Raw genomic sequence first — 14606 nt, 5'->3', positions numbered from 1 at the left:
TGATACAAACCTTTTTCACTTATTAACTGTCGTGCAACCTCCTGTTGGAATTTCTCTAAACTCTCCAAGTCATCCTTCATGTGGAAAAGTATGAGAAAAGGAAGGCCTTCTTCTGTCAGTTCCTGCACAGAAAGCAAAAGACAAGATTCATTTCTTCCATTTCCTAAATACACTTCAAGTGATTCCAGCAGCTTTCAAAGTCAGCAAGATCTCTGCTTTAGAAACACCAGAAAAAAAAAAAAAAAACATGACTAAGGACATTAACTGCTGACCTTTCATCTAAGACACTCAATTTATCCAGGTAATTCTGTTTCTTTCCTACTCATCATACGTGGCTGTTAAAAGATGCAAGTATCTCGTTATTAACATTTTAGAAGTTGGTGATTTCTTAGCATAACTCAACAAATGAGTATCTTTAATTATCTCCATCCTTAAGAAAAAAAAAGCAGAAGCTAATGACATGGCTGTAGTGTTTACAATCAAGCACTACTCTTTGCCAATGAGCGTGCCCTGACTGGTCAACTGCGTAAAGCATCGTTATGAAACTCACATGCTGATGCATTACTAAAGGTGAGAAACAAATGAAAATCTTTTTTGGACAGGCAAGCCTTAATTCCTTGTAGGAATGCATTCTTGAATCCCGAGTGCCTTCTAAAGATCTCTCTCCAGGGACAGGTAATTACGCTTTCCTTATCAGCACGCAGCCAGTTTCATGGTGGACATGAAATTGCCAGCAGCCTCCTTCCAAGCAAGCCTGCAAATCAGTCTTTCAACAGCAGGTTCCAAAAAATCCTCGTAACTTCAGTGCTCTTGACAAAACAAACTTCCCAACCCATCATTAAAATAACCACTAATCACATTATTTTTAATGTAAAATTCATAGTAGAGATTGTTGCATTTGTATTGAAGTATTCTAGTGCCATAAACACAGCCTAAGTCCCATCACTCCCTAGCTCTGCTCTGTAGGGTTGTGCAGTACATATTAAGAGCCTATTTAAATACTCTGTAATTTCAGCAGGCAGAAATCTCAATCTTAGCATGTTTACATTTGTTTGGGTAACAGCAACACTGAAATTTTTTAAACAAAGTTGCCAGGCAAAACATCGGGTTGGAATTGAAAATATTTGCCTGAGTAAACGGGAAGGGAAGGTTGCAAGAACCACCAGAGAAGCCAAGACAACGTGCTGCAGACTGACAGCGACGAAACCTTGGCTTCCAAGGCTCAAAAATCCAATTTCCCCATGGGAAAAGTACACTGAAAATCTATCTCACAGGTCTAAACACAATGGCACGTGGTAGCTTTTACGTGGCGACTGACTGAGTGGCGAATGAAGATTAATATTTGTTTAACTAAGAACTTCCCGACCTAAGTTGGCCGTGTTGACCAGGTCGTACTTCAATTGTTTTGTGCATCCCACCCTGCTCCTCCCTCATGCAAATTTAAGTGTTGTGCATGCCCAGAGAAGCAGGGTTACGTACGGGGCACGTTCAGGGTAAAAATTAAGAACTTGTGTGAACTGAGAACGGATTCTTCCATCATGCGACTGATTCTTTGCTTCAAAACCAAGGTGGGCAACGTGCTGTGATTCATTAGACACGTAACAGAGTTTCTAGCAGATGCTGTGGCTATATACAAATACTCCTTCTGACATGCTTTGAACTTGCTAATAGTATGTTGTTTTTCCCCTGTTTATTTCACAAAAAAAAGTTATCATACAGAACTGGAAATGGGTAAAAAAGAAAAGCAAGCCATGAAAGGAAAAAGACAAGCATTGTAAGAAAATAAGGATAATTAGAAGAAAAAATTGTTTAAATGCATGCCCCCAAATCCCATGTTATGAATTACAGCAAAAAGCAAAAGCCAAGGAAAAGGAGATGTGAACCTAAAAAGATTAAGAAGGTATCAGTGCTTAAATACATTGACCAAAAAAAAAAAAAAAAACAAACCCACATTTTTTTAATTATGATTCACAGAAGTAGCCAGCTCCATAAATGGTTAACACTATTTAACCATATCTTGTCATAACGTTTGCAATTTACATGAATAAAAATAAAAATACATTCTCTACCCAAGGTGTTACACACTTACATGTACTTACAGACACATCCTTACACATGTATGCTCTTAGTGTCCAACTGTCCACACTCATCAAGTCTCCAGACACTTTTTATATGACCTATATGCATGATTATATATTTTTTTAAACACTGCCAGACTAAAAAGTTATCATAAATTTGCCTCCAGTGAACTTCAAGTCTAACTGCAAAGCTCCAGAACAGTGAGAAAGCCACATGACAACTACTTTCTGCAAAAAGCAAAGCATGCAGAAGGTTGCTGGGCATGAATTAAAGACCCTGAAAGACATGTTTTAGTTTTGAGAAGAAAATCCCAAAAGTAGAAAGGTAGAAAAAATTCTTACCTCCCCATTTTCAAATGTAATTTCTCGAACTAGTGGTACACATTTATCTTGTGTCCATGCATAAATCAAATCAAAATTGGTTAGAGAGCCTAAATATACCATATCTGGGGCATTTTCCTGTTGAAAAGAAAAATACTAGTTGAAAAACAGTAAAAATGACATTCCTACCGACCTGACATAAAGGTGACAACATCTAGACAAATATAAAAAAACAATCTTATGCCCATATTCAACTGCCATGCACGTAACACTTCTATAAGCTACATTACAGAAACACAAGCAAATAATTGTACGATCACTTATGCAATCAACTCCACTTCCTAAGATAACCTACGAGGTATAAACTTCTGCCAGGTGGAGAAATAATATCTCCACACCCTTATTTTGTGCATACCACCCTACTCCTCCATCACGCATTTACATCAGATGTAATCTAAATGCAGATACTGAGCTCCTAAAGAATCAGCAAAAACACCTCACAACATAAAACTCACACACACAAAATCCCCTAGGACTTGAAATTGGTATCTTACATTTGCTTTGTCAAAGATATGAATAAATAGTAAATTTTCCTTTCCTTTTCCTTTCCTTTGTTCACTAATAGTTATAACTCAGCATTCAGTGCTACCAACTTTTAAATGTAATTAAAGTTTTGGTTAACACCAAGTAAAGCCCAGTTGTTGTGGTCTGACCCGGCTGGCACCCAGCCAAAACCAGGACAACAGATTACTAAGCTAAGGGCATGATTAAACACACATTGATGCAGAAATGCCATATAAGCCTTGTAAGTTAATAAAATGTTTTGGCAGAAAAAGGTTTGAAGTCCCCTTTCACCTTAGGTTATTGTCTTTTTTTTTTTTTAAATAATAATTATTATTATTATGTAAGCAACTTTTTTTTCCCTTAACGTAATTAAGGAAGGAGCATACATTCAAATATTATGTTTCTAAGAAGTCTTGCAGGTTTTCCTCTGTACCGAAATGTTCCTCAAGTTAAACTATGGGAGTTTGTTAACATGCTGTTATTTTTTTTTTATTTTTATTTCTTAAATGAAGAGAACTGCTTTTAGTTCCCCAATGAGCTAAGCCACATAAGACAGGCAAGTGATAGCCAGAAAACTGCCACTTGCATTGAGAAATGGACGGTTCACCAGATGTTGAACTTCAGACTTTTTTTTTTTTTAAAGACTCCTACAGGACACAGAATATCTACGTATACACCTATAGAGGTATATATGAGATAAATTGACTACTTTTCTAAGGAAAACAACAATTTCTGGACACTGAAATAAAAAACGTCAGATATAGGTTTTGTACGCTTAATTGGCAACAAGTATTTTTCACTGACTGAAACATCAGTTCCTTAGACCCTATTTTTTTTCACTCTAGCAATGAAAGAAAATTAGAGATACAGCAACACACTGAATGGTCTGAATACAGTCTCCATTAGTTCATATTGATATACAAAGATAATTAGCAGAATAAAATACAGTTACACTTACCCCTGGTGGCTTGTAGATTACATTGTCTCCGCTAAATCTCTCTGCTTTTGAAATAGCCCTACAACAAACCAACCAGTAAGCATGTCTCGGCACAGACAAACAAAATAACTGATACCAAAAGTCATATTTTAATTTGCTATCTTCACTACATTTTTCCTTCAAAATTTGAAGAACCAATGTGCTCGATCTTTAAAGGAAAGTGACTCCACAGATCCCTGGTCAGGCTAGGTGAGAGGGCAGCAATGGAAGCAGCAAGCCATACCCATAAGATGAGAAGTTTGGAGTAGAGGCATCAAAGAGCAAGTGCTGAATGCTGCTAGAATTTTGGATATGAGATCAGCGGAGAGCAGTGTTAATGAATTGATATGACCTTGTAAATTAAAAAAAAAAAGAAGTAATAATTAAATACTCTTTCTTAAGAAAGGAGAGAAATGGATTTTTGTTTGTATTTATTCTTCCTGTTCCATTGTTTACATTGGAAATGTACATCTTATCTACCTTGATAAAGCAGGGCTTTGCTAAACTCTGCTGGCACAGTTAACGAGAAGGCGGAGAGCAAACAAGCCCACACTAGATGCGTTTTGAGGATAAAATGGACAGAGAGCACAAGATGCAGCCTGTGGCTTCTGACCACTGATGGTGCACGTGTGCCTGGAGAACACATGCAGTTCCTCCCAGATACTCATCTCAGCATTTCACCTTCGTGAATTCCCCCCTTGCCTCTGGTGTATTTTGTGGTTCCTTAATCCCAACCACAACAGAGCATCCCAAAACTACCCTGAACCCCAGAACTGATCATCTCTTATTTAAAGGGATGGGGACTGCTATGCATGCAACATCAGAGAGATGCCATGCCTTCTCTGCCATGCCTTGCTGGGCCAGCTTAATTGAAGCTGGCAGAACAGACCCAGCTGGCTGATTTTGCCTCCAGAGAATGAGCTGAACCACCTATTTCTTCTCCTTCTTGCACAGACTAGGCAAGGAAAGCACCTCTGGGAAACTTAGCTAAGTGTTCAGCTTCTTCAGTTACAGTATCTCTTCTGTGGACTCAATATTGCTGAAGACTGATTAAGAGAGAAGGAAGGAAAAAAAGTAAAATCTCAATTTATCTTGCTGCAGGAGGAAGTGAATCTCCCAGAGGTCTGAAGAAAACTGGAGGGCAAAGCAAAAAAAGACGTCACCAGGCTTAGCTCCACGTACCCGTGTTTCATTTACTTTATTTGACCCAGTTATCCTTCTCGTATCATGTACAAGAGACGCCTTGCCTAGTACGTTACATCTATCACTACTTTAACCAGCTTAGAGACGTGTATTTTAAAATGCATTTTTGTATTCCAGACATGACTCCTCCAAGAACACAAAATTAGGCTTCTTTGTAATCATCATCACTGAGGTGAACTCACGTCCCAATCAATCCTTCACCAAATAACAAGGAAGTGAAGACATTCAAGCCCCTGTCCAATCACTGGTGATGAACTCGTAATACTATTTTAGGAAATAAAAGCTATATTTATAGCTTTATATATTATATTATTATTTTTTATTATATTAATTATTATTATATATTTATATATTATAGCCCTGTTGTGGACCCCCCAAAAGTCCTCTTCTGTGTTCTTCCATTTCAGTAGCTGCAACTGTGACTGATTTGTTTCAGACAAGTTTCAGACAAGTCAAACTATGAAAATCCTAAACGCCTGAAGATACTCCTTTTTTAAAACAACTCAAATGGCAACACCAGCGGTTTGTGTTTCACTCCTCCTTGAAGCAATAACCTAGAAAGCAAACCTTTTGGAACCATGTCAACCCCTCACATTTGCTTGCTGAAATTAAAACAGTTCTCAGATATGCCACTTTTTTCCCCTGACTTATCTACAATTTGTCACAGACCTGTAAGATAAACTTATTTTTTGGCGGCTTGTTTTGTGTTTCTGCATTTGACTTTGTATGCTGCAGCACAAGAGCACAAAGCCATGTTTTTAACTACTATGAACGTTTCAGATTTGCCCTACTGTAAAATAAACCTCTAAATACCAGCTCTGGTATCTCTTCATCAGTATACCTCCTATCTCCTTCTCCTTACAACTCTTCTCTCACTCGTCTTGCTCTGTGGTCCCCACAAACTGTAACAGAGTTGTAAAGACCAGCTGATTTCAGAATAATTATCTAGATGATCCTAAACTAAGCAGCACTAATGCAGTTTTAAAATAAGCTATTACAACTACCTGAGGCCAGAACCACGTTAACATAGCAGGGAACTGTTCTACCTTGACTGAGTTACTTTTTCCTGCCAAACTCATCCGTTTCAGTTTTAACCTACGAGAAGTTTGAACACGATGGCTCATGTTACTGCCAGATCTGCCTTACCACAATACCTGCCAAACTCTTTGTTCATCCCCAAGTCAGAAATCCCTCCCAGGGCTTGTCGAGAGGCCGAGTCAGAAGTAAAAAAAAGTAACTTGAGAGGGGAAAAAATAATTCTAATAGTAACTCAGAATGGCTGCCCTGAGAACCAGAACGGATGCAGTTGTCAGAAAACATGCTTGAGATAATGGCCACTTCTTTGGGATGAGACTGACAGACCAACATCAGCTGCACAAGATCGGATTATTCTCCCATGGCCAAGCCTGTTTACACAGACATAGGATATCTAATTAGGAAGTGGAATAAGGGAGAGCCACCTGTACTCAATGTATCTTACAAACACTCCCCTCTTTGCCTCCAAGACTTTTACAGAAAAAGGACTTCAAGAGGCATAAGAGACTGACAAAAAATTTCTTCAGACAGATGAAATTTTCTACCTTGATCCAGTTGCTTCGCTATTCCTCATGCGCTACATCCAATTCAAAAAACCCTTAGGGCAACTGTATGTGGTATAAAAGCTGGTATAATCCATACCAATTCCTGATCTTGCAACTGCGGGTAGACTGCAAACCGCTGCATTCACATTAATGCCCAATCACTTTAAATTGGTTGCTGCTGGCACACTGAACACTGCAGAAAGAGTCTGTAATTGCATTTTATTATGCTACTTAAAAAGAAAATCACTCACTCCCTATTTATTCTGCTTTCCCTAGTGAATGTATTTTAATATTTTTAAACATTGGTGTAAATCTGTATAACAAGGAGAAACTTGAATTTCTTAAGGTTGTTCCAGGCTAACACCACATAGCTCATCAGTACAATTGCCTTTCTAAACGGTTAACATGTGCAGTGACATAAAACTTGCATGAAACAGACACAGAAATCAGGCCCTTTTTTTTTCTCCAAGCCCAAGAGGAAACAAGCAAGAAACTCCTGAATTACTCTTTACAAGGAAAAAAACTACAAAAAGAAAGAAGACTATGAAAACAGTAATATTGTTAAGAAAAAAAAAAAGATTGTAAAAAAGAATCAGTCAGTAAAGCTACAAAACTGATAAAGTTTCTGCCAAAAACTTTCCCAACTCTTCTTTACTTATTCCCCTGCAAGGAAGCAGTTTTGCGACACAACTGTCCAGCAACCTCCCCTAAAACCTTCCCAGTTACATTTAAAATGATTGAGAAAGAGCAACAAAAAGGAAGAGGAGGTAAATCGGTTAGATTTCACAACAAGCATTAAGATTAAAGTTTTCTTCCTCCTTCTCCTCCACTTTTCTCAGTGCATTTATCTGAGGATGCCTAGTCTCTTCAGTTATACCACACTGAAATTATTAAAAGAAATCCATTTAATTAAGCCATATACAGTTCATTAACATAGTTTCAGTAATGAAGTCATGCAATTGAAGCATTAAAGAAAAAACTTACCCAAAGGCAGACATGAATACACAATCATCATGCAAAATATTCGCTACTCTTTCAAAAGTTCTGTAATTGTCGGAGTCCTTTTGCTCGAAGTATCCAATGATATTTCTTCTACTGCGCTGTAAAAGCAAAGGTTACATTATAAAGTTATCTCAAATTACCAGAAACTATCAATACTCCCTAATGACATTAAATACAGAAATGTTGTTCATTCAACAGTCAAGCGTACAAAACATTTCTTTTTGGAGTCAGATGGTGTGTATTAATAAAAAGGCTAATATTTTAATATTCAGAATCACCTTGTCAAATACAAGATACAATTCATTTCAAGTGATTAAAAGTAAAATAAGTAATTTGGTAGTGGTGTTACTGAACAAAACTAATGAATTTAGAAGAGTGATTGTATTGGAATAATTCCTAATACTGGAAGTAATTTATTTTTTTTTTAATGCTCATTCAAAAAGTCACTCATAATATTTCTGAAAGGAAAATCCCCAAAGTATTAAACGTGTACTTCAAATACATTGTCTTTCCCTTGTTCACCAAAAAAAACCACAAACATATTTAGGAGGAAGAAAATCAAAATCCTTACATCAGCAGCATTAATTTCTTCCAAATCCTGGACCTCCCGAATAGGATTGCTCTTCTGCTGCCTGATATAGTCTGCTATTGCTGTCACAGACCTCTGGCCCCTGTATTCTCTCTTCATCATCATTCCATTCCGGAAGAGCTTCAGTGTTGGGTATTTGCTTATCCTGTATCTCTGAGCTATATCCGCTAAAAAAGAAATGAAAAAAAAACAACCCTGAGCACAGTATCTTATATATTTATTTATACATGCACATAGAAGGGGAATCTCTGAGCCAGCAGCCCACCTCTTCAAAGAGCAAACTAAAAAAGTCGCTGTAGGGGAGAACGGATAGCAGCTATATTACGTATCTTCATAAAAAAATCATGACCAGAATTTAGGCAACTAAAGACTCTGCTAAACTATATTCACATAGTACACTTCTTGTGAACAACTACAAAAAGCAGCTGAAGTTTAAGACTATGACAGTATAGCAGGAAAATGAGAATCTTAAAAGCTCCCCAAATCTGAGTCAATCCACACAGGCACATTTTAATAAAACAAACCACACTGCCTTTTATTTTTTTAAGCTTATTACGATTTTTATCTCACAGTGCTGGAAATATAATTGTTACCTCTTCTCTTCTAGAGAATGTGAATGTGCAAAATATTTCTTTTGGCTTACAAGTCCAGAAGACAGCTGTGACAAATCCTGAGCTGTTCAGGTTTTGAAGATTTCAGCTTTCGACACTAAGAACATCTGTATACAAGTAGAGTCGGCATTCCCTTCGAGACTGTTCTTCATTCACGTTTGTCCAAGGAGCCCAACTTTGTTTTAGCCCTGAACTGCCTTCATGAAGCAAGACCTGTTTTTACAACAACCTTTTGTATAGTGCAGAAACTATTTTTGTACCTCTCTAACATCCAACAGCCACTTTAAACAAAGTTCATAAGTACTTAATAGCTTTAAATGTTTTTCCCTCCTTCAGATGCGGTCGAAGTTCAGCAGAAAGCTTCAAGAAGTTTTACAAGGAGAGAATGGAGAAACAAGGTGATTGTATAAGCTTTGGCTTCTTAGGAAAACAGGGCTAAAAACAAATAGTACAGACAAATCATGCAATGCCAAATAGATTTCCACATCCACATAATTTTGTTTAATTATGTCCTTCTGTTTTCTCCTCCCCACAAATATATCTGAAAACAAAATACCTCACTGCCCATATGAAAACTGGGTGTCCTCTATTAAAACACCAGGATGGGACACAGTTTACCTGAGCATCAATCACGTTTGTACCTAAAAGCCAACTGAATCTCAGGGTATGATCCCTCGGACCATTTTCCAGAGTTGCTTCGTCCTCGGAGGTGACTAATTCTAGTCAGCCACTCCTCTTCTGCTTTCCTTTCTGCTTTTTTTCTGCTTTTTTCTCTTTCAAGGAAAGAGAAAGTGAACTTTAATAGACCAATTTATCCTTTGGAGACACAAGTCTTCTTCAGACAGCAGAAGAGAGGAAGATATAGAAACTGAGGGCTGAAGGCACATCTCACCACCTTCCCCAGGATCACAGACCAGCCGAGCTGAAGGGACCTCTGCAGGCCACCAGGCCCAACGCCCTGCCCGAGCAGGGACACCCACCTACAGCAGGCTGCCCAAGAGGCTTTGCAAGATCTCCAAGGTGGGAAACTCCACCACCTCTGAGCAACCCGCAGAGTGAACAAGGGCTTCCTGACATTCAGATGGAGCCTCCTGTGTTCCAGCTTGTGCCCTTGGTGCTTCTTAGCTTTTCACAAGCTCCTTCGAAGTCCAAGCGTACATCTCAAGTGACCTGGATTGGCCCCACAGTGTAAGGGCAAGTAAATGAGGGTCAGGCTGGATTCTGACCAGCAGCATATCTGGAACAGTGCTGAAAAATGTGAAGATTAACCCTGACAAGAACGTCACTTCTTCTTGATTACATATTTACCACGAAGCAGATTTGCTATCTTACTCCTACTCTGTTCCTTTTTTAAAGAAATGAGACAGAAGTCCTTTGTAAACTATTATTTAAAGGCAGTTGTCACAAGCAACGTACTGAAAATGGGGAGCTAACATACATCTCTTAGCTGCAAAAGAAAATTAAAATCCCATGCAACTTATGTCCTCCAGAACATAACGCTCTCCGTCTCATTTAGACTTATTAGGGAACAAAAAACATTCAGTGAGAACACTCAGTGAAACCATCAGCAGCTTTAATTGCTGTGAAGAAGTTATCACTTGCAGCTTCAGTTGCCGAAAACTATCTTTGTACCAGTCTGAGAACTTAAGATTTGCATGGCAGGGATGAGAACCACATTTACTCCACCAAAATCTTCTTGAATATGCCTCCAACCAGCAAGCTCAGGAGCTCACAAAGCCCAGTTCCTAACATGCCTCACTATAAAACAGAGAAAATTGATAGGTTGAATTGTGGCACGAGAAAGGATTTGACTTGTTTCCCAAATATCCTGTCAGTTTTTAATGCACTGATTAAAGTTAAGGCAAAGACATTTTACCCCTTAATTCAGGGTACTTTTATTTCAAATTAATATTAGTTTCTCAAAGAAAGACAAAGCAACCTATCAACATATTTACTATTAAATATCAAATCAAAATTTTTTTCTTCCTTTCAAATGATGCCACTTTCTAGTTTAAGCATGTAAGAGCTGCCTGCAAGAAGCCAGGAAGTACACTGGGGGAAGGATCACTTTATATTTACTCACCAGAAGAAAAAGTACACCAGCAACCAGCAAACCGGCCATTTGCTGCCTTTCTCTTTTTGATAGAAGGACCTTTGGCCTGACTGTCTGGCAGCTTATCAAAATTTGACCGGGGTCTGGTGAAAGACAAGGAGCCCTACATATCAAGGTTTCCCCCCAGGCCTCTCAGAAAGACATTGAGATTAAAGACTGTTACTACACTACAAACCTCCGCAGCAAGACAACAACAAAATTACCCTTTTTTCCTCACAACGTGGACTTTTTCTTCATGTTGTTTCCATAGTTATATGAGGATGCACGTGTTGTGTCTTAAGAGGTCTTGAACATCACCTGCGACTAAGACTGCAGTCCCTAAAGCTGTGAATCTTCATCAAGCGTGGACGTTGTATAAAAAAAAAATGATGGTAGTAAAATTCCCACTGCCAAGAGTGAATTCAAACATCATTTCATAAGTCAGAACTTGCATGCTCTTCATAAATTACACTGAGATCCCATGAATACTGGTATTTGAACTAACACAGAGAGATGACAGTCCTACAGAAGGAAGTGTTTGAAAACCATCCTTTTACAAAATATAAAATGCAAGTGCATGAAAAACTGTTTGAATTCATTCAGAAGTCAAACAGAGTAAATCTTAAATGTTTCATTAAACCCTGGCATTTGATACAGGTAGAGTTAGCACAAGCAGAGCAACTACATTATATTCCTTTTAAAATTGGAAATACATAATGCAAATACATGGAATATTGTTTGAATTCATTCACAGATCACATTAGTTATAGTAAATCCTAAATTAATTTTTTAAAATATTTCCAGCCATTCTCACTGACCATTTTCTGATGAGCAAAGTTATTCGCTACAGATGAGGCTGATCTACCTAAAGAAAGAAAAAGTCTCCCAGCTACAACTTCATATTTTCTTTAAATGGTACAAACCTGGAATCCATATTTTGCCCAGTTACTCATTAAATCACTGGCCTTCTGCCTGTGCCACCAGAATGGTTTCAGGCTAGTTACAAGAGGAAGCGACTGACATACTTGACCTTTTTCTCATCTCCTATGAATCAGAAGCTTAAAGCAGAGCTCAGATGACTGCTGAATTCAAGTGACTCTCTCCTCCCTGTTTCAGATGTGTACACATTGGCATGAAACCATTCCTAAGCTGCCCGGACCTTCTTCCATTAATTCAATATGCTCCAACATGAATGTCTTTGTGGTTGCTCAGTTCTCTTTACAAATGCATTGTATCGATACTTATCCTGAGCTATGGGAGAAAAGAGACCAAGAACAAACCCAAGCTACTGCATTCCTTAATTTTTAGGTGATTGTTATAGGAGCTGTGTAGGGTGTAATCCCTTCTTTGCCTCAAAAGCTGTATCAGTATTGGCATAAACCAGTAAGTTAGCTCGACTTTGCTGCACCTAACACTGATCTGTTTTTTGTGTGTCAGACCATCTTAGCTCTTCCTCACCCTTGTGCAATACTTTCTGTCTTAAAGGCAGCAAACTCCTTCAGCTGCATATTGGAAGCAGAGACTACTCGCAAGACCTGGAGAGATCCATATAAAGCAGAGTTAGAAAATACCAGGAGAGGCCATCTAAATTAGGCATCCTACACCGATGACTACAATGCTGGCGACTTGCAGGTTGGCCCGAAGCAGGTAGAAGGAAAGCAATCGATGATCCACATCAAACTCAGCCAGTAAGAAGCTGGCAAACAGCAAATCCAGACCACCTTCTGCTGTAAAGGAGCATTCACAACAGCCTTGCCTTCTCTTAGCGGGGCCTCATCAGTAGGTATCCCATAACCTTTTCCCACAGCCTAACAAAATGGCTCTCCTGAGGAGAGCCATCAGCAACCTCTCAACCTTTTATTTTACCTAAAGATAACTTTCAGCCTGATTATTTTTTCCCCACCTGAAATGGCAGGAATGAGACAAAAACACTTCTGCTTGTTTACAGTTTCATTTAACTTCATTTATGAACCCCCAAAGTCATGACACCGAGCTATCTTGCTTAAAGGCACAGCAGCAATACAGTCTTGATAATTTTTATGACTAACATTAGCACACAGTACAGGAACTGCTAGACCCAAAATGCTCAGCAGCTCACTGACATACTTCAAAAGAACAGGAGATCCCAAAAAAGTCTGTCTAGCAAAGTACCTCTCAACATCCCACTTTTATTTCAAAGATTGATTCAAACCAGCTATTATTTTTCTTTTTTTTTTTTTTTTTTTTTTTTAAAGCCAGGAACCTCTTTGTGTAGAAGAAAATAATAGTACAGTAGGTGTTAAACGCCTATATATTTGAGTTCGTAAGAATTCTGTCCCAAAAATCCTAATTTTGAATTCATAGAAACTGTTCATAACACAAACTTTCCTCCAGAAGCATGAGTTCTTCTGTATTGCAATATTCACTCACCTACAAAACAGAAACATCAGAAGTCCATAGTAGTAAGTAGGTTTCTAACTTTGCTGCTTAATTGTGTTAACAAAAAACCACAACCACCCTCAAATAAACGAAAACAAACAACAAAATAAAACCTTCCTAATAATGTATATGCAGAAAGATTTATAGAGAAGGTCACTTTAACCAGGTACTGTATTATAAAAAAATATGCACCTCTATTCCAATTATTATTTAATTGAACACAACAAAACCATCAAAGATTTCAACAGCGAACAATGAAGCGAAGCTTAGATATTTATGAGCTGTAAAAGGTTGAAGTCTTGGAAACAAACAGAGCACTTGCCTCAACAGATTTACCTTTAATGTATGTTTCACAACAGCGTAATGAGCAAAACGTGTACATCAATGATTTAACGTACACATTTCTGTTATAATTATCTTGCATGATATTGATGAAGCGGCGTAAACCCTAACACATACCGAGGCTTAATAGACTGTTAATATTTAGAATTTGTATTTCATCACATTGGGGCCTAACTATCACTTCCCAGAAAAAAAAAAAACAAACATCTTTATATTGGTTATAAGAGCAGACAGAATGATGGTTTTGTCATTAAGCATCAAACATTTGGCAGCGCATCAATAATTCTCTTTAATTTGCCTTGCCCTCAGAAGCCGGTGTGAGCTGTTGGGACCTGCAGAGCGCTTCAATAATAGTGCATTAAGTGGAAAGTATCCATGCCTAGCTGACCATTTGAAAGCTATTTTTGAGTGGCCTGACATCAGCTCTTTGGGTTCCCCGCAGAGTCCTGGTTTCAAGAAACAGACCATTTGTAATGCAAATAATCCGCCATCTCTCAAACATCATCTTCACAGGGAACTGCTAACTGTATGAAATCTGCAGGCACAAAACCTCCAAAAATATTGGCATATACCTTTTAGCGTTGCTAAAATACATAGACACATGCAAAAATGAAAAGCTAAAACAGGAAAAAAGTATGCAAGCTACTACAGAAGAGCCCAAAAGCTAGTTTTCATAGTAACATCCACCCTTCTTACAAAAAAAAATAAGTCACCTATTACATACATTATAAAGTTAAAATACTTATACATTAGAATACACCCAATAAACGTGTGCCATGAAATGTACCATTGCTTACAACCCAGCAAATAAACACTGGAAACTAGAGGTA

General features: G+C 38.1%; 1 protein-coding gene across 1 annotated transcript in view; it reads right to left on the bottom strand.

The window, feature by feature from the left end:
* ERP44 (endoplasmic reticulum protein 44) overlaps positions 1-14606 on the bottom strand; it is a 45187-nt gene that overhangs the window by 5038 nt on the left and 25543 nt on the right. Inside the window, exons 5-9 of the mRNA XM_084307014.1 lie at positions 8296-8480; positions 7707-7822; positions 3922-3979; positions 2421-2537; positions 11-122 (exon numbers count right to left, since the gene is read on the bottom strand). Of these exons, the coding sequence (XP_084163140.1) occupies positions 11-122; positions 2421-2537; positions 3922-3979; positions 7707-7822; positions 8296-8480 (588 nt within the window). The remainder of the gene's footprint in view (positions 1-10; positions 123-2420; positions 2538-3921; positions 3980-7706; positions 7823-8295; positions 8481-14606) is intronic.

Source organism: Netta rufina, assembly GCF_964035555.1.
Source record: "Netta rufina genome assembly, chromosome: 2".
NCBI classification, from domain to species: Eukaryota; Metazoa; Chordata; class Aves; order Anseriformes; family Anatidae; genus Netta; species Netta rufina.
This window is presented reverse-complemented; position numbering and strand designations above follow the sequence as displayed.